At 31.1% G+C, this 26,649-nt stretch overlaps 1 protein-coding gene across 20 annotated transcripts in view; it reads left to right on the forward strand.

Moving 5' to 3' along the window:
* Nucleotides 1-26,649, forward strand: part of LOC143191377 (uncharacterized) — a 181,484-nt gene that overhangs the window by 65,725 nt on the left and 89,110 nt on the right. For 14 of the 20 annotated variants that reach the window (XM_076396376.1, XM_076396386.1, XM_076396392.1 and 11 more), the window contains 2 exons: nucleotides 8,057-8,237; nucleotides 9,766-9,925. In XM_076396376.1, coding sequence (XP_076252491.1) covers nucleotides 8,057-8,237; nucleotides 9,766-9,925 — 341 coding nt within the window. The remainder of the gene's footprint in view (nucleotides 1-8,056; nucleotides 8,238-9,765; nucleotides 9,926-26,649) is intronic. The other 6 variants (XM_076396381.1, XM_076396387.1, XM_076396382.1 and 3 more) reach the window with 1 other exon arrangement.

Consider the following 26,649-nt stretch of genomic DNA (forward strand, 5'->3'; position numbering starts at 1 on the left):
TTCAATCTCCTGACATCCTGCGCCCTGTCCAGCAGTTGTATTGCTAGTTAGTATGATTTAGTAATCTTCTTTCGTGTTTCAAGGCGAAATCCTGCACAACTTCGCATATGCATTTGATTTCCAGGTCATCGTGCAGTTCTTCATTGGTTACATAGCGATACGCATTGGTCATCAATCGAAGAACCTTGTTTTGACAGCGCTGTAACGAGTAACCGATTTGAATTTTTAGTGTCCAATTTAGGTCCAAATTGGCTTTATAATTGTTTTATAGATCAACCTCTTTGATTTTAGATCAAGTTGAGAGTATTTTCCGACTAACCAGTATAGTTGTTTTTTTTTGGTTCTAATGTGTTTTGCTTTTTGTCTAATGTGATGCTTCCAAATATATATATATATATATATATATATATATATGTATATATATATATATATATATATATATATATATATATATATGTATATATAAATACAACTATATATTTAGTATTTGTAATTAAATTAGTTAAAAATATAATTTGAACATAATAAATTTAGCGATCTTATTAACATTATGCAAAAAATAACGCTTAATAGTTTTTGTAAGCAGAAAAAGTTCATTAGTACGAATCATTTATTCTAATAATCAAACTCACTCATGTCAGATGATTGAATGCTATGACGTGTCCAGGATTGTAATTTGAGAATAAAATGCCCCTTATGCCTTATTACATCACAAAATATAAATATAAAAGAGGGTTTAGAAAGAAATGAAGATTTAAAAACGTTTTTAAATAGTCATATGAAATAAATGAAGCCATATTTGCGTCATGCTACCCTAGTTACACCTAATGCCGAAAACCAAGTTGCCAGAAAGCATCACGACACATGAAAGACAAATAATATAAAATCTTGCAATTCATGCCTTAGAAGCAAGTTACATAAAGGTAAAAAACATAAAGTAACAGGAATAGAAGTACTAGTAAAGAATATAATGATTTGTTTGATGAGATGAGATTGTTTCTGCGATTAGGGACAGTGATCAACCACATACATCAAAAATAGAGTTAGTCAGCTTCCTAAACTATAAAAGTAGAAATATTTTCCATGTTTGAACACTACAAATATAAAAAGTATGGTCATACAATATAATACAAGTTTGTGCTCATCAGGACCTGTAGAAAGATTCTTTTCTTTAGCAGGTTTCTCAAAATCTATTGCCTACAAAAAAATTAGATTGTTAAACATTTCCATCGAACCGGAACTGGCGTTTTTAGACTCTACATATATGTACAACAAACCGAGAAATAAGCCTGGAGACGAAACATCGGATGCTTTATTACTTTTTAGATTTTATCTTCGCTATACAAACAAGGCCTAAAGTATCTGGTCATTTTAAACCATATCGGGTCATTTTAATATAATGAGGTGAACAATGATCTCCGTAGAATGACGTCTGTATAACGGGGACTCTTACTTAAATTTAATTAAGTTTATTTTCTGGTAGTTTAACATGTCAATTTTAAGTGTGTTATAAACTGAACCAATTGGTTTAGTTTAATAGAAATTTGAAGTGTGATTTTGTTAACTTATCTTTACTGAGACAAGCTTTATATAATTTGATTATTGTTTAATAATTAATACAAATTTAATCTCTGTACTATAAAAAAGTTTATTTCGGGATAATATTTCAGTTGATTTTTAACTTGGAAGTTTACAAGTTTGTGTATTTTAATTTGTTTATTTTAAAATATGTCCTTAAGTTGATAAAGTTATTTGATTTCTCACTAACTATCCATAAGTTTTGGCATCTCGAAATAGCGGGATTGGACATAATTACCCAAGATTGAATCGCTTAGTTCGAACCCATTGTGATATATTGACTTTTGGGCTGTGTAGTTTATGTCATTCTACGTATTTTTTTACTTTTTTGTAAATACTATGTTACTTCAGTGGATTTAAAATATTTTAGATGTTTTTTTTAAATAAATCGTAAAAGTGATGTGATGCTGGAGGCGTCGTGTTGGTAGTTAATTTTCAACAGATAGTTAAGATTGTTTTATTCTTTATATGTACCTTCGCAACAATGTTTTAACACATCAGAGATTTTCCATTTCAAAGCTTAATACAAATAAATATTAAAGTGATAGCTATTACTTACTGTTTTAATGTATTTATTTTGACGGAACCTTGTCTAAAGAACTTGCCGCTCGAATGAGGAGACAAAACTATAGCACAGTTGTGTAAAAAAATAAAAGAACTGATTTCAAGGAAGAGTTTCAGAAATGGGCCTTTTCTATCTTTCACAACTTCAATCTATCGCTTCGGCAACGTTTTAGCACAATCATATAGTCTATCTTTTCCATTCATTTTGGATAACATTTTGTTGTTGTTCAACTTTATTACATTGTTTACCATTTGAGTACACAGCACGTGTCAGATAAACGCAACAATTTTCAATAATATCCAAATCATTGAAGCGTGGTGGTTGCTTTAGAATTTGAATATTGCCTGCATGTTGGTAACACTTACAGGTATTAAAAACATCATATGATTTAATCCTATTTTAATGTAAATGAAGGACTTTAAACATTTCCTCAAGATATAATACTCATTTAAATAAATAAATAAATCGCTTAAAATAATGGGTTAATCTCACTTATTACAAATCGATTGAATTTGACTCGTTGGTACTCGTTCGTTAATAGTGAGGATGAAGCGTATTTACTTATATTCTTTTATTACTACTGTTCTGTTGAACTTGCAATAATACACAAGCAAAGCAAGTACGGGATTCATACATCAGTATGCATTTCTTAAATTTTTACTCTAATTTGGGAACTAACCTACAAAGCTAAAGTTACAGATACACTTATACCCCAAAATTGTTCGTGTGGTTTGGTTCGCTTCAATCTTCTGATTTCCTGAATGTTGTTCAATAGCTGTAATGTTTTCACGTTGCTGTGATTTAGCAAACTTTAAGGCGAAATTTCGGATCACTTCGTGTATCAATTTCGAGGTCATCGTGCAAATCTTCGTTGGTTACGTAGCAGCGGTAAGCGTAGGTAATTAATTATAGAACTTTGTTTTGGGTGTGTTGTGGTGTTTTAGTCATTTCGCCTCCACGCAAAATTGTCATGGACAGATTTGGAGCTATTAAGCTGTATTTTTCAGTCTCTAGACCATTTGTAGATCTTTGTTGATCACTACTTGTCCTTTTTCTACAGCCTTAGAGAGAGATACGACTTTTATCATGATAACTGTGTTGTCGGCAAATGTTCCAAGTACTGTTTCTTTCGTTGTTGGGATATCAGCAGTGTAGAGCAGATATAGGAGTAATCCCAAAACACTACCCTGTGGAACTCCGCCCAAAAGGTTTAAGTGATGCTCCTTCATGCGGGACTAAATTGTCTGTCAAAAAGATATGATTCAAGCAGTAGGCAGTAATTCAGTGGTAATAATTTACTCATTTAATGATGTAAAAGTCTTACGCTAACTAAACAGGAAGTATAATGATACGTCTCTGCATATTTCGAATACACTCTGTATAAATATATGTAGAACGTGACCAGTAGAGCAGAATGGATCTCCATAGAAACCGCCAATAAAAATTCAGCTTTTAATTATCGGCCAATGCACAACTTTATATAACGAACGCTGACGATTACAAAAAAAAGCAATTATAAGTCTACACACTGGTTTATTTTTTAATTACCGTTCTTGCTCTGATTAATTTTGTTGTTTTTTTTTTTCTCTCTCTCCTCTCCTGCCGATTCGAGTAGGCGAGCGGCCGACCGACTGACTCACCGCGTTCGATCTTTCGCCTTCGTTTCGATATTGCCGAGGTACGGGGTGGTGCCGAACGTAAAGTGGCGGTAATTTCACTTAATTGTCTTGTGGGATCATCAGATACACTGCTGTTCAGAAATATTATTAGGTTATTTGCTTATGTTTCGATCTAGGGGTGTCGGCCGGCGAGAATATCGATATATCGTTTTCGATACTTTTAGAAAACATATGTCATATAAAAACATATGAAAAATATAAACATTTTTTTTTTTGCAATAGCTGCGTCATTTTTAATGACCCATTTTTAATGTTTAAGAAATACCTTTAATTTTATATATATATATATATATATATATATATATATATACTGTCAAAAAATATATATACCAAAAACATCTATATTTTTTGAAAAAAATATCGATATTTTTTAGGCATCCTTATTTTGATCAGCGATATCTATATCTGGTGAATATTGTAAGGAGGGTTGTTGGCCTCTGAGATAAATATCGATCTATCGAGAAAAAAATACAACCAGAACAAATATCTATATGCTCTAAACATTTTTAAACATATCGATATTTTGAATACACTTTTAAAACTATGTATCAAATTTGAAGGTTTATTAAAAATAATTGAAAGGCTTTTAAAAAGTTGAAGAAATGTCTTTTCTTTTAAATATCGAAAAGCATCGGCTAAGAAAAAATATATTGATATATTTCGGTATCCCTATATTGAATTATTAATGTAAAGCACTATTAAACAGTCTAATTTATGTTTACAATCTTATTTTCTACTCAGTATAGAAAGAGGATGGGCATATTAACTTATATAAACAATATTTATTAAAAAGTCGTTGAGCCACAATTTATTTTAAAATAGGTGCAATTCTTCCCGGAATAGATTCATATGGTGTCTAAATAGCTTAAAGGAATACTGTCCCATTCCTATCTCAAAATATCTACCAGTTACTTCAGTGATATTGGAGATAGAAATGTTTCAATTATATTGAGAGTTATGCTATGCTACCAGGATGTTTCAGGATATTCTGAGGCTCCTCAAACTTCTTTGGCTCTGTGTATGAGCGCATTTTTATCTTGGAATAAGGCGGTTTAGAAGTAATATGTTAGTCATAATATGAACTTAATCGTTGATGATTGGCAATAATTCGACCAGCAATGTGAATGAGAGGACCACCTTAATACGACGACGCCCATATTATAACGGAACCTCCCTCATGTTTAATTGTATGAAGCAGGCAGTCCGGATCGTAGACTTCTTTCGTGGTGTTCCATACATAAACTCGACCGGGTTTTGTTAGAGTTTGTTTTGTTATTGTTTGGTTTGTTTGATTTTTGTGGTTTTGAGAAAATAGTGTTTTCTTATTAATCTTTCTGCCCGCGGGCAGCAAGTATTATCATATGATTTTTGTTACATAACTATCCTGAAATGCAGAAGATCGCTTCAGTATATGATCTGCTGTACATCTTATAATTTAAATCCTATTCTAGATAACTCATTCTAAAGGCTATTCTAACTTATTCTAGAGATTATTAAATCTCACTCTACGTCACTGTCATCGCACACATTTATCTGTTTGGCATTGGGATGCACTAATAGTCTTTCAGAGTACTTTGCACTAGCACTTTGAATCACACTCGTTATGGGTTTTAAGGTGATATCGCGCTGAATCAGTTTGTTGGAGACGTAATATGAGGCATCGACGATGACTCGCAACACTTTATTCTGGAACCTTTGAAGGATATCTAAGTTAGATTTGCTAGTTGTATCCCACAATTCAATACGATAGGTCCAAATGGGCTTAAGTATTGACTTATACAGCAAAAGCTTGTTATCTAATGATAATTTATATTTACGTCTTACCAGCCAATACATTTGGTTTAGTTTAAGCCCAAGCTATTTGCGTTTTGTCACTATTTGTTTTTCCATGTCAAATGTCAATCAAAATGCATTACCAGATATTTAACGTTGTCTGCTTGTGAAAGTTCATGGTTATCCAATTTTTATATATATATATATATATATATATATATATATATATATATATATATATATATATATATATATATATATATATATATATATATATATACCAAACACTGCCCTGCGGAACATCCGAATATATTAGGTATAGGTCAATAAAATGTCTGTCAAGAACCTTTTTCAATTTAACATGCAGTCCAGTGTGCAACACCTTGTCGAATGCCTGAGATATATCGAGAAAGACCTCGAAGTATTATTTTTAATCGTTTAAGTTTTTGTTAACTTGGTTGACTAATCAATGTATTTGTTCTGTTGTTCCGTTTTTGTTACGGAAGCCAAATTGATGGTCTGGAATAATATTTCTCTGTTCTGCTATTATTTGGAGTCTCTTAATGTAGAGTTTGTCAGAAAGTTTGGAGATTACAGACAACAGGATTATAGGACGATAAGATGAGAAAATAATATAAACGAAGATTTATTGGACTTTAACACATTGTTCCAATCATCAGATGTGCAGGTTTTATAATTATTGCAGCGCCACTTCTTTCGCAGTTTTATGGAACTTCCGTCGTACTATTTTTATAGAAACAGTGTTAGTCAAGTAAATGCCGAGTTCTGCTGTCACTTTTGCCACGATGATTTTATGTTGTCTGGTCAACCTTTTTAATACTCGTTGGCCTCAATCAGTTAACTTTAAGTTTTGCCCATATCCCTCTTCACTGATGATGTTTTACCATTTTGTGTCTGTTTTTAACATCTGGGAGATCACATATTTAGTCGTCATCGAATAAGACGTACAACACACTGGAATAGAAAAATCACTATGGAAAAAGAAAAAAAAAGTTATTAGAAGTTCTGCCCATATTCCCAGTATATTTAGTAGTTCCTGATGTACCAGAGATTTTAAAACCACTTCTTAAGTGGTATATTATAATAGGAATGATATACGATAAACGATATTACGGAATATATAACATGAGTCAATAAATTCAAGGCATTTAACATTTAACAATATGTAAATTATTGTTTTAAAAAGTCTATGGTTAGTCATATTTTCTTTTTGGCAGTATATGTGTTCTTTAAATGGAAAAGACATATTTTTTAGGAGTATACAAAATAGTGTTATCTATAATAGAAATATATCAGTAGGAGATAGAGATATTTTGATTCAGACCGATCATATCGTTACATGAACATCAGTGTTTTCATAGTAGACATTTTTATTAAATTTATGGTGTTGGATATTCTTCGAAGAAAGACAATATTTCATTATTAGGGTTTCGTTTAGTAGTAACTGTATCCTAAGAAGATTCCTAAAAATCGCTATCAGGTATCGTGCTGTTAAATAGTTTTGAATAACATAGTTTTGAAGTAAATTAAGTGATTTTGCTTTGATTAAAATATGTTATGAATGATTTTAAAACACACCAATATATTTTTTAAGAAATTTACCATCATCACCAATATAAGAATGAAATAGAACATCTGCTATGTAAATTAAAATAACGTGTAAATTATGCAAATTTGTTTAATAGTTTACGTTAGGTTCAATGGTTTTTGTTCTTTAGTATATTGCTATCAATTTGACATAAAATTAATAAATTAGATTGTTTGCTTATCACTTGTGACAAAATAATAATTATTTCTGCTTATTTCTATTTATATTCCTAGTGTGTGTGTTAACTCAAAATTACAATAGAAACTTAAAAGAACGATATAGAATCTAATATGTTAAGTTAGATTAGGTGCTACTATGGTGTAATTTATTTATATTAGAATACTAGTTGATAGTGTCGTTATATACGGAATTAAAACTTATATTTGATTTTGATATGATTGATTCGTAATATATTAATTGAAAATGTGGTATAAATGCTGCAGTTTTTAGTATTCGATCCAAGAACATCAATGACAAATGATAGTTATTTCCAATGATTTTATTTTTCAATATACATAAGTAACGCCCTTTATTATCAATCCCTCAAAGTCAATTTGCCTTTCTTATAGAATAAAATTAAACAAAATATGTTTTTTTCGTAACCAGGGTGGTAAAACCGGATATCTTCTGGGATGGTGCTTAAGTTCGTTATTCGCCAGTCGGTTGGCTTAATGTCAAAGACCGTGGTTCTGAACCCATGTGGGTCCAAGTTCAGATAAACCCTCATTGGTAAAAAGGAGACTTTAAAATATATTTTTATATATATTTTTATATTTTTTATATTTATATATTTTTTTTAATTGAGTATGAGTATTATTTTGTCAATATTAATTTGTATAATTTTTATTTCAGTTGTATCTAAACGGAAGTTCTGGAACCCGAAAAAATGGTTCAGGAAAAAGCAGAAAACAAGCGACGAACACATGACTCACGGATCTCATATCCCACATAGCCAACAAGAGCACCGAGATGTGGAAGGTGCTCGTAGCAGGTCTACGGACGAACTTTCCACTGACGAAGAACCGTCCAGAAGGTAAAGATCCTTTTTTAATTTTACTTCCATAGTTTAATTAATTTTAAGTAACTTTTTTACTAAAGTAACAGTTATTTTCCTTTGGCCTAGTATTAGGCGTAAACCTATCAATTGCAATCACTGGTACCCAAAGACAATTTGGCTTAGGTTAGGGTTCCTCGCACATTTTTTTTTTGGTTGACTAGGGTATTCTTCATTAACTGTATCGAAATTATTTCGTCTGTTAAATTGCCAAATTAATTTTTGTCGTTTTATCGATGGAGTAGCTCACATGCCAACAGAACTGTCGGCAATATGGTTTTTATGTTAAATGATTATAATTAAAAAGTAATAATAATAAGTAAGAGTTTTGCTACAGAAGAGCAGCTCAGTATATGGCTTCTTTAGCAAGTAGCTCTTCTACTCAACATACAGTAAAAATTTTCGAGCTTGGCAGCCAAATACTTCCAAACGGCTTTTTGTACAACCTTTAGCTCCATAGAAATAGTAACAGTGCTTATATGATGGTCGGTCCTGGCTATTTCCATGATTTTATCCATATTTTTGACAATCGACCTTCCAGCTTCCGACAGTCAGCTTTTTACCGCAATCTAGTGCAAACATTTTTGGAACTTTATATTATAACACCACATATCTAGCTGACAAGATGGACATGAAGTGTCATAAAGTGAACATTCAACATTGATAATCGTCAAGATGGTCAAGCGTAATAAACCCGAGTTTTTGGGTCGATATGTGATAGTGAATGAAACATGGCTCCATCATTTCACTCCGAAGTCCAATCTACAGTCATACGAGTGGACTGCATATGATGAATCCGCTCCAAAACGTGGGAAAACGCAACAGTTGGCTGGCAAGGATATGACGTTTGTATTTTGGGATGCGTATGGAATAATTTTCATTTATTACCTTGAAAAAGGAAGGACCATCAACACTGACTTATTATATAGCGTCATTGGACCGTTTGAAGATAACGCACCGTGTCAAAAATCCATGAATTGGGCTTCGAATTGGTTCCTCATCCACCGTATTCTCGAGATCTGGCCCCCAGCGACTATTTCCTGTTATCAGATCTTAAAAGAATGCTCGCTGGGAGGAAATTTTCGTGAAGGGTGATCGACGAAACTGAGGCCTATTTTGAAGCAAAGGACAAATCGTAGTACAAAAATGGTATCGAAAAGTTGGAGGGTCGCTATAATGTATCACCCTTGAAGGGAATTATGTTGAATAAAAAAACTATTTTTTCCAAAAAAAATGTGTTTTACTATGGTAGGCCGGGGACTTTTCAATTACCCTGTTATCTATCTAGGTATAAAATTAAATTTGAATTTATTCAAAAATTCTGTACCGAACCAAACAAAAGTGTTAAGAAATGAAGATAATTATTTTTCCAAAATATTTTCCCCTTTATTCCTTCTAAATAAAGTTAAACTACAGTGAATGTTTCTGAAATAAGCAATAATAGAATTGTTCCCTATGGGGACATATAGATTATTTATGTTATAAAGGTGTGATTTTGGTTCGACAGCAGCAATGAAGTCAGGAACTCCTCGAGCATGCATCCGGGATTGAGCGTATCGCATGACAGCGTTTTCCATCCATTGAATTCTTCCGATTTGGAGTTGGACGGAGCACAAAGTTCATCGTCCTTGTCGATATCCCAGCCTTTGGGTGATAGTAAACTTCAGGTGAGTACACATTAGCTGTAGACTTCATACTTTTTTTGGTAATTCTAATTTTAATAATGATAGATGAATAGAATTCTTCAAGAATATGACTTTATCCCAAAATTGATTAATAAATGTAGTCTGTTCAAAGTTATTTTGTATACATGTCATTTAAATTTGTGACATCAAAACGTAACAATGCTGCCCCATCCACTCAGTTTTAGTTCAGTTTTGCTTTGACATATAACAAAATTCTAATCTAAATAAAATACTTGAACAAAAATGTTATAAAATATAATTTATTTTAACATTATAGTACATCTAAAAATTATAGTTAATTATACAGCCACAATAGTTTACAGGTTAGAGTTATAACTTCTTAAACGACTGACAGGCTCATTCGTTTACTTGTTCGAACTAATCAGACAGCATTGTGCCTCTTTTTACCTAGAATAAGATGAGAGGGAAAATATTGTCTGATTCCAAAACTAATTTACAAATTGCGACTGGTAATACATTAGAAATCTTGGTGACGTATGTACAAAAACTTTGAATAGACTATGTGTACCAATGTTGTGATCTATTTCTTATGATAGGTTGAAAATCACCTCATTAAGTGATTTTTTCGTTTTGCAACTATGTGCTTCTTCCAAGTTAGGCGTCGGTTTAGATGCATGCGAGCATAAATTAGCTGTGAACTCACGAATATAATGGATGTAATTCAGTTTGTTTATCGTTTTGTTTGCTGTTTTCTATTTGCCCTTCGTTTCGTTTTATGAAACATATTTGTGCATCATAAAGCCAATCTGGACCTATGGGGTGCAATTATGAGGTTGCACTAAGACATCAAACCAACTAGTAATCTAACGCACCCAAAACAAAGTTCTGAGATTTATTACCAGGGCTTATCGCTACGTAACTAACGAAGAGCTGCACCATGATCTTGGAATCAAATGGATACACGAAGTGATCCAAGATTTCGCCTTAAAGTTTGCAAAATCACAGCAACGGGGACGCAGTACAGGTACTGAGCAACACGCAGGAAATAAATGTTCTCTAATATTTTCATTTTCTATTGTTTTTATTATTAGAAGGATTTTCACACAATATAAAATAATATCAAATGTTTTTACATTATGGAGATTATATCATTAATACAAGTTATTATGATATTAAGCCGGTATTATGATGTAAAACGCCCAAGTTGGCAATACCAGTTCATTAAGTTGATGCAATGCCTGTTTTTTAATAACATTAATAACGCTGGAGAATGGGGACAATTTATAAAGTAATTATTCATATTTTGACAAATTAGCAAATCCAATGATAACATTTAGTTGAATTCAGTGTGTTTTTACTTGACGATGTGGAAATAATGAGTGAATTTATTATGATTAATTCCTTATTTGCTTGAAGTTGAAGTTTTCCGAGGATGGTTCTGAGGTGTAGTTTATAAGCAAATTCAGTTATTAACAAAGTTGTTAGTTTAGGTGATTTAAAACAGAAATATTTGGTGAATAACATTCTGATAGAGATGATGAAAACATATTACAATATTGGTATTTTCTTTTTTTTCTTTTCGAAAATAGACACTGCACATTGTTGCCATTTGTTGTGTATGGTATTACTTCTTTTTGTGTTTTCATTCCAACAAAACGATTATTTTACTGGAATTTTTATTGCATAAAATATCATTATTATTTCAATTCACATTATGATTAGCATTGGTAACTATCGACTGAAAACAGTCGAAACAGTCGATAGTCAAAAAGCTAACGACTGAAAATAGTAATTACTATTTTCAGTCAAATGCACGGTTTGACTGTTTTTTTTTTCAATTCGTGAGGACAGACGAAGGTGTACGAACCTTTTTCTGTATAAATTGCGAGAGAGGAAAGGACGGAGATAATTGCTTGGAGCAGTTAATTTTATACATGCTTATATTTTCGAAGGATAGAATAAGCCAGACGGCGATATACATATTCCTTGATGTACTAACTTTAAAAAAGAAAAAAAAATACTGAATACTATTAACATGCAATTAATAATTTCATTTTAAACGAAGTAGAATTACTTTTATGTTTGAGTGTTCTGTGGATCTGTAAAAAGGAATGGAATTTTTCTATGGAATAGAATAATACCTCACAAAAGTTTTATCCTATTTTAATATGTTAATTGCTATTTTCAAATAATATACTATAATAAATATAGACAATACAATAGAACTTGAACAAAGCCTAAAAAGTAAAGATGTACAATAACCATAAATACTAAATAAAAATTAAATATATACCTAATCATAGAAAAATAAAAACTAATTCATGACATAATTAAAAATGATCGCACAATAACTATTAGAGCTTTTTTTAAATAATGTAAATGCTTTATTTATTATTGAACCGAAATATTTTTTAATAATGGTGATAAGAATTGAAAGTGTTATTATTTGATGTTAAATACAATTAGAATTTGCTACAACATTAGATATTACTCATTTGTATATTTTACAGCATTATATTCAGGAAGGAAATTATTCAAAAACATTTAGCGAAATATAAAACAACTTAAAAACTGAACTTAAAAGATACTGGTTAAAAACAGGCGAGTCATGAAAAAAATTAAGTATTTATTCCTTCAAAATATGAATGCCTAGCGTCAGTGTTCCTTTTAATTAATTAAAAATTTACGAGTTCCTAGAAACCATCTGTCCCTTTTTTTAAAAGATAACTTCAATTTCCATTTATTTATCATGTTATTATAATAATTTATTTCGGTTAATTGTTGATCTGGAAATACTATTTTGAATCTATTAATTTTTATATAAACAGGTAATAAAAGAAAATATGTAAATTACATGAAAGGTGATGCGAAATTTGTAAATACCACATGATTTGAATAATATATAAGTGGTTATTGTTTGTTCAAAAAATGGGTGAAATCACATTTGTACATTTTGTAGAATAGAAGAATTTTAAAATTAAAAAATCATAGTTCCATATATGAACAAAGAAATAATGATTGATTAATTTGTAGGTATTTTTTTATGAAGGTTAAATGACTCATATGTTGGGGATAAAAAATATATTGGGCAGTGTGTTGTTACTCATAATCGCATATATGTTGTCTATACATTTTGATCAATTAATCCCTAACAGTGTTGTTAAAAGAATATTGATTTTATTTCAATATAGCTCTCCCGAAACTGTTTCAATACCACCGAAAATTAAAACGATTATATTCTCTTTTGATTATATTGTTCATCAACATGGTTTAAACCCTCTTGACGCTATTATTGGCCACTCTGTCAAGTTTTGAGGTTGGTTGATACTTTCAAATCGATCTGATTTGTGGTCTTTATATCTTTTTTATTCTTTATATTATTTATATAAGTAATGGTAGTGGTATTTAATTTTAAACTTTTCTGTAAATTGAAGCTTATGTATTAAAAAATTCGTATAACATTACTTTTGAATTTATTGTCAGTTTCTGGCCACTACCTTTTCCCATCTTTTGGAGGCTTTTGACTTCGCCATGTGGATATGTTTTGTTTTTGAGGCTATTCAAGAAAAGTCAATGTCTGGTTTGTTTGATTTGCAATGAGTTGATTTGCAGGATGCTTCCAAGTAGATTTTCGCGGTTCAGATCTTCAGACACCACTTATTGTCTCTCAAAAGGAGTTTTCTTAAATTAAACAAAAAAGGAAATTTCAAGTGATTTTTTAAAACAATTAGTAAACATAGCTTCTAAGCTACAATTTGTTTCTATAAAACTACTTGTTTATAAACGAGGACCTATTGGTTTTTACTGTAACAATGCTCACTTGTTAATTAAAACTGTTGTATACGCATCATTACCTTACACAAGTTCAAATGGTTTGATTCTCTTGAGTCTGCGTCATACTCCAGTATTACTAAGCGTTGCAATACCTCGTTGTTAACATGATAATTTCTGCCTATATTTTGTTGTGAATCTTTTAATTTCCTGGACAGTTGAAAGTAAACATGTTAATTATTACACAATATAATATCTACGATATTTCCTAGTGCTTTACCTCAAAAACTTATTCATGGGTATTACTATATGATCAATTTGATTATATAGTTAGTCTACACTGAACTCACGTGAGCTGAATTGATGACGCAATGTTGCCGCATCAATTCTGAGTTTTAGTACATTTTGACTTTAATATTAACATAATTCTAATCTAAATAATGTAAGGAAAATGTTGTCTAATATAATTTATTTTAACATTATAGTATACCTAATGTATATATTTTCGAAGAACTTAAAACTACTTAATTATACAGCCACACTAGTTTATAGGTTAGAGTTGTTTTATTAAATTTACATTGAATTCTTTTCCACACTAGTTTAGGTAGAGTTCTAGGTACGTTTTTTTATGTACTAGTATTCTCTGAAGGCCTAATCCACCTAATTAACAGTTGTATAACTGAGTAATGTATTTTACTTTCATTATAAAGCATTTTTACCTTTTGCGCTTAGTTCTTGTTTTATTCGATGCAATATTTCCTTTTAAAGTCATTATGATATTACTATATTTCTCCTGAGTTTATCCTGTACTACCTGCATCCCTTTTTCTTGATAAAACTAGATTTATTCACAGCATTCTTGTTAATGCATTTGCTATATCTGCAAAACAGTTAGTATTATTTATGTCCTCATACATTTTAACCGAGCTTTTATGTATATTCTGAACAATAACACACATGCACATAAAGCTTTCACACTCTATAATAAAATTTCCTTCGGTTAAATTATATTAATTTTATACTAACCTTTAGGTCTTTCCTCTTTCATCGCCCTGTCTTTGTAATTGAATCATAAACCAACATTCACAAAGTTTTATTCAATCACTCTCACTATCAGAATCATTACTCAAGTGAATAACTAAGTTGTTTATTTCTAATCTATCAAAAGCTTGCTCGAGATTCCACCATTTTGTCAATTTCTTCATCAATGTGTCTAACCGAGTTTATCTAAACGGAAGGTGTTATTGTCGGCAATGCTCCATTCCATAAGTCCAGACAGTTCTGGTTTGAATATTCTTCTCGACCTGAATGTGTATTATAATAATTCTTTACAATGCCCCATATCAACTCATTTGGATTAAATATGCAGTGATAGGGAGGAAGACGTAATACTCTGTGGCCATAACGGTCAGCAATCTGATCTACTATGTATCTTTTCTTAGGTTTATTTCCAAAAAACTAAATTATATAAAATGCAATTAAATATTTCATTTATATTTACCGAGTAACAATTTGAAATAGTTCATTCTTTAATATGGGTTAGTTTAAACCATTGCTTAATTGCAGCCTTTGTTGATGCACTTGTTGGGACCTTCTCCACCAGTATACTATGATATGGTACAATGTCCATAACGACAATTGTAAAAACAAGTTATGATTCATTTCTCCACGGTAGTCACCCTTGGACTTAGAGGAAAGCACTAATTGTGCACCAGGAATAAAAACTTTTATGTTTCCAGTATGAAGAACTATATGTCAGCAATGAATTATTAATAAATGTTATTACTAACAAAACCTAATCGATAGTTATTCCAACGTTTACCTTTTTTCATCAACTTTTGTTGTCATTACACTATATTTATTATCATCTTGACATGAGTGACCCAATGTACCATTCTGAAACATCGATGTCTCATCTAAATATACAAATTGATATAATAATTCTTCCTTGATTTTGTTATATGTTGTTGGAACGAGATAGCTCGAGTAAAATTGTTAGATTGTTAGAAAGAAATTAGATGAAGCCTGACAACACTTACTGTTGCTAAAGCTCAAAATAATAAACAAGATTTCCTTTTTTATTTCATTGGTTACTTTCACCGATTTATTAGTCAATTTAGTTGGGCAGTATATATAATCGGTATTATGTTATAAAATTATTGTGACCGAGAGAACTGGAGAAAAAGTACAGAACGAATAAATCCATTATAAATCGCCAGCGTTTTGCCATTATAAATCTGCATCTATTACTCAATACTGTTTGTGCTTTTACATCCGTGGGAAACGATTTTAATATTCACCGACCTGATGAATGTGCGGCAAACAACGCGCGTTTATTCACCCAACTATTTAAATAGGAATATTAAACAATTTTCGACAATTGCTCTGAGTTACTGCGATTGAAATCGTTTCCAACCGGCCATAGTCTTGATATCCGTCCTATTATTTAAAAATCTTATTTATAACTTGTTTGGTTTTTTTTTCTATTGCGTAAAAAATCATAACATACTAAATTTCACGGTTCATCTCGAGGCGTTTAGAGCAGATTCATAGTTAATTAAAAAAATAAATTGATATTGGGTCGTCATAGCGCTAATTTAGGACCGGTTAATTTTTGGGTGAATCACGATGATGGATTGGGTCACCAGTCAATCGGTGAGACAAGGTCAAACAACCGTTTCGACAAAGTTTTTTTTTGTCAATGTTATGAGGTTGTACAACTAAACATATTGTACTATGGCTTATGTTATTCCGTCAATATTTCGTGATGTCCTAGTTAGTTCATCTATTTTCCATCGACATATGTTACGACATAGATAACTAAACTCCCTACAAATATTTTATTATTTCGTGAATTGTGAATTATATTTTAATGTATGTTCGCCGATTTCTCCGTCAATTGGGGGCCGATTTTCAAAATTCTTTTTTCATTCGAAAGAGTGCACTTCCGCGGTGGTTCCATTGGAACCAAATCAGGATATCTCGGGGGAAGGGGGGAAATCGAGGGAAACGTTCAAATTTCAGAGGCGCGTACAATGTTTTTGAGCTGATGTGACTGAAGATCGGAACTCGTTCAGTGCAAAAGCCCTTTAGATTGCTTTTTAAGCACAAACTATAGCATATATATGACCTCGTAAAAATATTGTACACAACTGCTTTTATGGCGTAATAGTTAAAGCGTTTAGCTCCCAAACGGGGGTCGCGGGTTCGATGCCCCGTGGGGACAATAACATTTTTTCTAGTTTAGTTGGAACGTTTGTTTGTCAGATAACTTAGACTAGGTAGCGGGCCCCAGTGCCTGAAACATTCCTTAATTTCAATCATTGTTTCTTTATTCCTATTTTTCCCAAACAATACAAAAATGATAATATAATTTTATGTCATAAACACAATTAAATTAAGAACAAAACAAGTCTAATTTAAAATAACTGTTCGGCATTTTTGAAGTCGGTTCAATTTTTTTTGTAATTTTTTTTTATTAATTACATCTTACATTCAATGGTACTAAGCACTACAATCTTCATTCACATATTAATTTATTACTACTGTTCTGTTGTACTTGTACTTGTACTACGAAGCAAGCAAGTCGTGCAGCTCTTCGTTGGTTACGTAGCGATAAGCACTAGTAATTAATCGTAGAATTTTGTTTTGGATGCTTTAGATTACTAGTTGGTTTGATGTTTTAGTGCAGCCTCATATTTGCACCCCATAGGTCCAAATAAGCGTTATGATTGAATGATAAACGAATCTTTTTGATTTTGGGTCAAGATGAGAGTATCTTCCGACTAACCAGTACAAATGCTTGGCTTTGAGTCTAATTTGCTTTGCTTTTTATCTCACATGATGTTTCCAGTTTAATATGCCATCGAGGTATATCTCAAGGTATTGAGGAATCGGCCATCCATCAAGTGATATAATTAAGTTTTTGTCAATTCGTCGCAACGCAAAATTAATATGGACATATTTGGAGCTATTAAGCTGTATCTTCCAGTTTCTAGTCCGTTTGATCCATCTTGTTGACCGCAACTTGTACTTGTTCTATAGCTTTAGACAGAGATATATCTTGCTATTATAAATACTGTTTCTTTTGTTGTTGGGATATCAGCAGTTTAGAGCAGATATAAAAATAGTCCCAAGACACTGCCTTGTGGAACTCCAGCCGAAATAGGTTTAAGTGTTGAGAATGCCCCTTCACGCGAGAATAAATTTTCTTTGGAAAATATATGATTCCAGCTGTCGACAGTAATTCCGCGGTAGTAATTTACTGATTTTGCCAGACATTAATCATCAGACAGGTCCAGGAATATTGCAAAGCAGTATTTCTTTTCTTCGAATGCCTTTTGAACAACCGCTATTACTCTGTGCTCTAGGTCGATTGTCGAATGGTGATTCCGAAATCCAAACTGAATATCTGGTATTTCTATAAATGGTTTAATGCATTTTAACAGCAGTTTCTCAAATAATTTTGATATGGCAGATAGCAGCTAGGTTTATCAGGTTTTACAGGAATCAGATTTACAGCTACATCGGGCTGATAAACAGGATTTATACCTATTGTAGATTCTATATTCTTCGGTTGAAATACGTTAGCTAAATGTTTTGTGAATAATTCAGCTTTTTCTTCGTTATGTCGAACGATGAAAAATAATTGGTCTTTTAAATATACGAGTTGCTTTCCATAACGAGTAATCTTTGTCTGCCTCTGGGCTTAATTCACTTACATACTTCTCGAAGCAACTCTGTTTATATTCTTTAATCTTTTGATTTGTCTGATTACTAATTCTATTAAATATTGTTTTGCCTACAGTATTTCTGGTTTTGGGCCATACTTTTCTAGCTTTTCGTCTTTCTTTTACCAATATATTTTAGCTCATATTCTGATTTCTTTCTTGTTGTTGGGGTAGTTTCTTTTGGAGCAGACCCAGTTTGTTCAATTATATTTCGCGTTTGCAACTCAAGCGCGTCTATAGTTTTGAGTCTTACCTTTTAACTGATTTGTTCCTGCATTATAAGTCTAAACGTGTCCTAGTTAGTAAATTTATTAGTAAGAGCTAGCCTAGTGTTAACAATACTGGAGTGTGATAAGATGATAGTTCGCACAAGCTCTCGATTTGTATTTGATTTAGTAGTCTAGGTACTTTATTACTCTCGGTGGACCAGTAAGTGGGTTGGCGCACTGAATGATAGTTACAATTAATAATATTTATTGCTGCGAGTAATTCGTTTCCTTTTCGAGGTGTTATTAATCGTGAACCCCAGGCTGGTTTAACCCCAGGTGTGTTTAACATTAAAATCTCCTCCAATAATAAACTAACTTGGGCCTAATTTTAAAAATAAATCTCTGTATTGTTTTGGTGTTATTTTGTATCTTGGTGGCCATTATATAGCTTCTATGTTTATTTCAGTGCCGTTCTTTTCAATGTTAAATGTCGTAGCTTATATTTCTTCCTATCTTACCTCGTCTTGTTGGAAATGCTGTATATTTTTTTTATTAGAGCTGTTCCGTCTCGAGCACGTTCACTGGGATGTACTGTCCAATATGCATCATAACTCCATATGGAATATGTAATATGTTCGACTTTACTGTTACCAATACACTCGAAATATTCCTGTTTTCCTTATACACTACTGTTCAAAAGTTCTCAATAAATCTTCAACTAAACAAATTACTATTGGAATTTATTATTTTCATGACCGTACTTAGTAGTAGTTTGTTACCAATTGTCCCTAATTTTGAAAGAGACTGGTATACGTATTTTATGACCACAAAGGTTACTATACCGCGAATTGCTGATTTCTTAAAATTGGTTTTAGTAATTGCTTTTTTATTGAATATAGTCTAATCTTTTAAACGGACGTGGGTTTGCACAATTTTTTTAAGCACCAATAGCATTGAATTAAATAATGCTATCATTCCATATAGCAACAACTCTAAATATCTCGGAATGAACCTTGATGCAAAACTTCGCTGGAAAGAACATATAAAGAAGAAAAGAAAAGACCTGGAATTGAAATATAGGAACATGGACAGGCTAATTGGAAGAAAATCACAATTATCAATACATAATAAATTGCTATTATATAAGCAAATACTGAAACCTATATGGACATACGGAGTTGGGATATTCTGCAAAGACTAACATAAATCACTACATAGTATAAAACAAAGTCGCCTTTTCTGTCCCTATATCCCTATGTGCGCTTAAATCTTTAAAACTACGCAACGGATTTTGATGCGATTTTTTCAATAGATAGAGTGATTCAAGAGGAAGGTTTATATGTATAATACATGCATAATATACTAAGGCAACATTGCTAATTTTAGAGGTTTCTAACGTGATGTCGTAAATTAACCTATTTTTTTAGGCTTATTTAGCAATTAGCAAAAACGCTGCCTAACCCTACGAGTTAGATCAAATTAATGTACTAGAGTATTGTACACCATAAAAAGGTGTACAAAAAAGTCCGCGATGGTATATGTTTATCTTTTAGGTATAACCCACATTAACCATTTTTATTGTTTACTTTTTACGTGAGAAAGTGGCTTATTTACGAAGCTATTTTAAGCAATACGGCATTAATCCTTATCGAATTAAGTACCTTAAATACAGTGTGCAATTAATATAGATCAATATGGTTCCTTACAGCATGTAAATTAAACAAATATTTTCGGAGATATTACAAATTTAAAATTTGCCTTTAAAAATGTGTAATGTAATAAAAATTGTATGAATTTAGATATTCCAAAGATAGCAGGAAATCTTCATAGTAAGTATAGGGGAAGAGGAATTGTTTTACTCCAAATTTAATGCGTGCGGGCCAAGGGCAGTAATGAATGAACCAAAAATACTGGATCGATTTTAATCATGTTTTCATTGAGTGACATAGGCATATATATTTTATGCCCGTGCAAAGTCGGAGCGGGCCGCTATGTTTTTATATACAACGTTCATATTTTTTCTGTAGTGTATTTAATTTAGTATCAGCATTGCACTCGTGCGAAGCCGGGGCGGGTCGCTAGTAAAATATAGATTTTTCAGAACAAAGTCCTGAGAGGTATTGTGGGTGCACCCAAATACTATAGGACTGATTACCTACATCGAGACCTTCAGATACCCACAGTCGGTCAAGAAAGTTTTAAGAAAAAATGAATATAGTGAACTATTAACTTAAAAAGATATATATTTTATCTAAATATTACTGCTAAAGAAAACTGCTAGAAAACTAAATATTATATATTTAATTTATATTTAAAAAATATCAAAAATATCGGCTAAAAACTATATCGGCCAAGAAAAAACGACACTTTTTCTGCATGGCTAGTTTGTTGTAATAATAACTATATGATTCAACTTGGGGATCAAAGAATATGGTAAATGGAAAAGAATGAAAAGAAATGACGTCCAGTCCTTCTGTATTGCCAATTGTTGATCCAAATGCTCTATGGTACAACACCTTTAAATTTAATTCACTATGTTCTTAAATAATTAATTTTAAAAAAGTACACAACTGCGTTAGCACAATTATATATATATATATATATATATATATATATATATATATATATATATATATATATATAAATTTAGCAAAACGTCACTCAAGTTGTTTTTCTTCAGTATGTAAGTGTTTTTAATTGGAACACATTTTCATTGGACTAATTTCAACTCATTCATGCATGATGGAGAAAATTCCATGAAAAACCAGATCGTTGTTTAAGTATTCCTCCACTCTGGGCCGAACATCTGCAAGGTAGGCGAGAGGCAGATTGACATCAAAATACCGTTCGTCATAATAACGTTCTTCTTCGTATTTTAAGCGGCTAGATCCAGCCGGTCGTCATGAAGTGTTTGTTTTGCAGACGCCAACTTTCTAAGTTCGCTGTCGGACCGATATCGACTGCCAAGAGATATCTGGTGCCGACTTTCAGTTTTTATAATATAATTAAAAGTGCAGTGAAAGGGAATGATTTTCAACTTTAGTTGCATATATATAGGAAGCCTCCAACTAGTTTCTTTTCGATGCCTTTGGGACCATTCAGCTAATTTCCGTTAGGAATAGAATTTCCATTAGTTATTATGTCCATTGTTGATAATACATTTTTCTATATGGCTTTGATTTACAATGGTTTCGATAGTAATTTGTAAAACTTTTTTTGTTTTTGGTACTATTATCTAGACCCATTTTATTTTTAATTTATACAACAAAAACTTTAGCACGAAGCAGATTTTTCATGTCAACTCTTAATAAAAATAAATGTTTCGAAGGCTAATCTAAAATTCATGTAAATAAGACAGCTATTGTTTACTTATAGGTAATATACTTTACTTATTAGGTGAATAGTATTCAACATTTTCTGAAAAATAGTTTTTAATATGTTTGGCAGTATGAACATCAACATTGTCTTAACGAATAATATAATTCTGACCGCCAAATCATGTTTCATCTTAGGCTAACCATTCTTCGATCAATTTAATATAATTTACCCAGAAATTAATTATATTTCTGTATGGTGTATATATCTGCAACTTAAAATCATTTGATATATTTTTTTGAATCATGGTAGTTAGATTATAATACGTAGGTACTTACAACTCCCTTAATTGTGTGTTATTCAAAATGGTCGAGGTAGGCTAGCATGTCCTGTATAGTCAAATGGTAAGCAATATAGCAATGTTAGGAACTAAAGAGTACTATTCAAGATAAGTGGAGAATCAAGATTATGTTGAAAACCTATATAAAACATTGCTGAAAAGACTGACTGAACTTGTGAAAAATAGAAATAAAAATTAAAAATATTCATTTGTTCTTTTTTAACTAACCTCTGCTGTAGTTCTGTCGCTTTGTTCGAGCTGCACATCTATTATATATATATAGATTCCGGGTAAAGAACCTGTAAGTAAATAATAGTTTTCTCATTATAGTATTTACACGAATCATATAATTAGAGAACGACAGATTTATTTTTATTAAAAAGTTGAAATGAAAAATCTGTGGTGTGCTAAAGTATTGTCGCGGAATTTATCTTTAATTACCATTTTGTTCCTCTATTCTTACATTATACGTGTGACGTTTTTAGTTTCCCAGCTTAAACTGATCTAAAATATAGTCCATTTTAATGCAAATGGGGTTAGAGTTTATAAAGGCTGCAACCTAGCATGGTTCTGTTAGATAATAGAGTAGGATGTTGTACTTAAGTGTCAATGAACTTAACATCAAAAGTACATGCTTTTTCCATAATTCCCGTTTCTAATTTGATTATTTTTTTTATAGAATGGAAACGCTCTTATAAAACACACTTTTTTTTAGAAAAACTAAAACTGTTCGAGAGAATATTTTTGAAAGGTGAAAATCTTTTTGAATGAGTATAAAATGAGGTTAGATCAGTTTTGGACTGGATATATAAGTCTTTAAGGAGAATTGTTTGTCCAAAAATAAAAGAGTGTATCCCTTAGACAGGGTACTTATTGAGTGTAATGTATGGATTTATGTTTTTAATTGTAATATTATATATTAGTTAAATTAATAAGGCGTAAAATCAAGCTAGGGCAGCTTTGAATCGAATGTATTACACTCTTAAAGAGAGATTGGTTGGTTAAAAGGAAGTATAATTTTTTTTTAACTAACTTATATACTTGCCTAAAACGAAACTTTTGGTTTCTAAATATAGCATAGGTCGAAACGCTGATAATGATTTCAAAGTAAAAGTCTTGTATTTTTTATTTCTAAAGAAATATTGGGGTCACTACAGTAAACTTTACTTCAAAATGTCACGATATTTGGGACAAATTTTAAATATTTTACTTATCAATATTTTTTAATTACTATTGTGATAAAAATGAAAAGATATGTTTTTACAATTCAATTTTGTTTTAATGTCCTGTTTCGATTTAATATTTTGAAGTAGTTTTTTAAGTTTAATTTAGGTTATTACATATATTTTGATCGGTGGTATCTATTGCTGAGTATGTATCAGTGTACACAACTTTCAGATAACTTAGTAGTTGATTAATCATGGGATATATTGTGACTGGCGATGAAAAGTGGATTTACTCTGACAATTCCAAGTATAAAAACGCATGCGTTGGTCCAGGACAGCCATACGTACAGTCTTGCTGTGTATATTCTGGAATCAGCTAAGTGTAGTGTATTAGGTGTTGTTAAAATCTAATGAAACTGTTATCGCACCTTACAAAACTTTCGAAGGATATACTGCTTCAACTCGAATAAGAAGTTCTGGCGGACCCTACTACTCACTAGACATAGCACCTTCTGATTACCACTTGCTTAAATCGATTTAGCATGGCTTAGCAGACACAAAGTTTCGCTGCCAATGCAACATTTGACACGAAAAATGTTGGGTAAAGTGATCAAAAATATTTTTATTAATATATATTATACCAGATAATATGGATAATTTTATTTTTTAAAATGAAACTTATTAGAATGCACGCAATAATAAGTACTTATGTAATGTGTACGATAAAAATAAATTATAAATCAGTCGAATAGGGCTTTTATTTTTTAACGAATGATGTGTAACAAGGGGAAAAGCATCGGAAAAATAAATCTGTTTGTAATACTTATTCATATACTCATAGTTTTTCCAGTCATATCAGAATTTGCAATATATATATATATATGTATATATATATATATATATATATATATATATATATATATATATATGTATATATATATATATATATATATATATATATGTATATATATATATGTATATGTATATATATATATATATTTATATATATATATATATATATATATATATATATATATATATATATATATATATATATATATATTAGATGCACTGTAATGTTAAAATAAATTATATTTGATAACATTTTTGCTCAATTATTTTATTTAAATTAGAATTTTTTTGTATGTCAAAGCCAAACTGATCTAAAACTCAGAGTTGATGCGGCAACATTGTAAAGTTTCGACGTCGCAAATATCCATGACGCATTATTAAAAAGACTTTGAACAGACTATATGTAGAATACGTTACACGCTATCTATTATATCAATTAATAGTCAGAAAGTCCGGTGGCAGTAACATTCCAACGAAGCGCTTCAATGTATCTTTAACCGATTTCGATTCAGATGGCTGGGCGTTATCGCGTAAAAAATTACCTTGACGTGCCTTTTGGCGTATTCAGGGCTTCAATTATCGGATTAATGAGATTAATTGTCGTTTATAACGATCTTCTGTAATAATTTCACCAGGTTTTAACACTTCGTAAATTAATATACTTTTCTGATTTAACAGTTAGTAGCAGCAACAGTGAACGTTGATTGCAAAAATTGGAATATCTTCAGGTTTCATCTTTCCCTTCATTTTAAAGTAGTCTAGTTACTAATCATTTTTCTAATACTTTTCATATTTAAAAATATTCTAAACCAACAGTCGTATGTTGAAATCGGCAGACTTTGTTGAAAATGAACGTTAACAAGTAATTTACTACATTGAATAGTAGTTTTGATTAATCCCATAAAGTATTGTTATATATTAAAATATATGCATTTAAATTTGAATATATTATCATCATAACATATAATAGTTATAACTTCCTACCATTTATCTTCAGTAACTTTCTAGTATGTCTGAATTTCTCATCTGTTTTTGTTTTAAAGACATTTCTATTCTGTACCGCAGATTAAACATTGATAATGAATTCGAAATGTATTTAATCTGATATACAATAAAAATACTAGGGTTGCTACAGGAAAATTTATTTTAAGTAGGTTTAGATAGACACTGTTTTTTTCTCTATCAATGGCCAATCATATTTTTTGGCTCCGAATTGCGATTCGAAAACAATTTTGTTCGTTGATTACCTTCAAACGGGTAAAGTAAGATTGTTATTGTACTCTTTTACACTAATTAGATGCAAAAATTCGCGAATTTATAGAAAAAAGGATGCCCTTATGTTTTAGTATTATAACTTATCTTGAACATTTTTAAAAATATTTTAAAGTTTCCTTTTTATCAACGAGGATTTATCTGGACTGGACCTACGGTTTAATGTTGGCTCCGAACGACGGTCCTTGGTATTAAGCCTGCCGATGGCCGAGTGACCAACCTAGAAATCATCCTAGAAGACATCCGGTCTTACGCGGCCTGGTTACTGGCGTGACTGGATCATTTTCCTTATCGTATTTTGCACTCTTGCTTTGGACAATCACTAACAAATTTACAACCATGCCCCACCAAAATTCGAACCCGAATCTATCGCAACATTAGGTGAACCGTCCTGTCGCCTTTACCAGTGTACCAACCAAGCCGCCTCTTGAACACTTTGACAAGTTGTGATACCACAACATATTAGATTGTTATTTAAATAAAACACTTAGTTTTTAAATTTTACGTTCTTCACATTATTTGTTTCACTCGTTATTTAAAAAGATAAAGTAGTCCGGTTTGGAGAGAGAACAGTTTTCAAGAAATTCAACAGGCTCTTACACTGACTCTTATTTCTCTTAAAAAGTGGTCATACACTGATTGTTACGTTCTAAACATAAATGTAAATTCATAACATTATATTTAAAGTTAAAAAAAAAAGAGTGAGCGTAATTCGTATTTCTTATGAGTTTTAATTAATCTATAATTTAAAGACATTATTTAAATATATCCATTTATTAAATAACTATATGCGAAATTATAAACACCGTTATAAATTTTCGTTGTTTCCTGTTATTTTTTACCAATAACTTTCTAGTTTGTTTGAATTTATTAGCTGTTTGGGTTTTTGAATTTCTATTACGTATTGCAAATTAAAACATTAACGAATCCGAAATGCAAATTACGAAGAATATTTTTAAAATTACACAAATAATTTTTTTTTTAAATATTATGTTAAAAGCAGAATGTTACGTCCAATTTCAGATTTTCAGCAATCGGAAGTAATTTAATTATTCGATTATTCTTCCGTCCTTCTATACCACTTTCTTCTT

Source organism: Rhynchophorus ferrugineus, unplaced genomic scaffold, assembly GCF_030347505.1.
Source record: "Rhynchophorus ferrugineus isolate W39M unplaced genomic scaffold, kcgeb_rfMv2 rfM2, whole genome shotgun sequence".
Classification (NCBI taxonomy): domain Eukaryota; kingdom Metazoa; phylum Arthropoda; class Insecta; order Coleoptera; family Curculionidae; genus Rhynchophorus; species Rhynchophorus ferrugineus.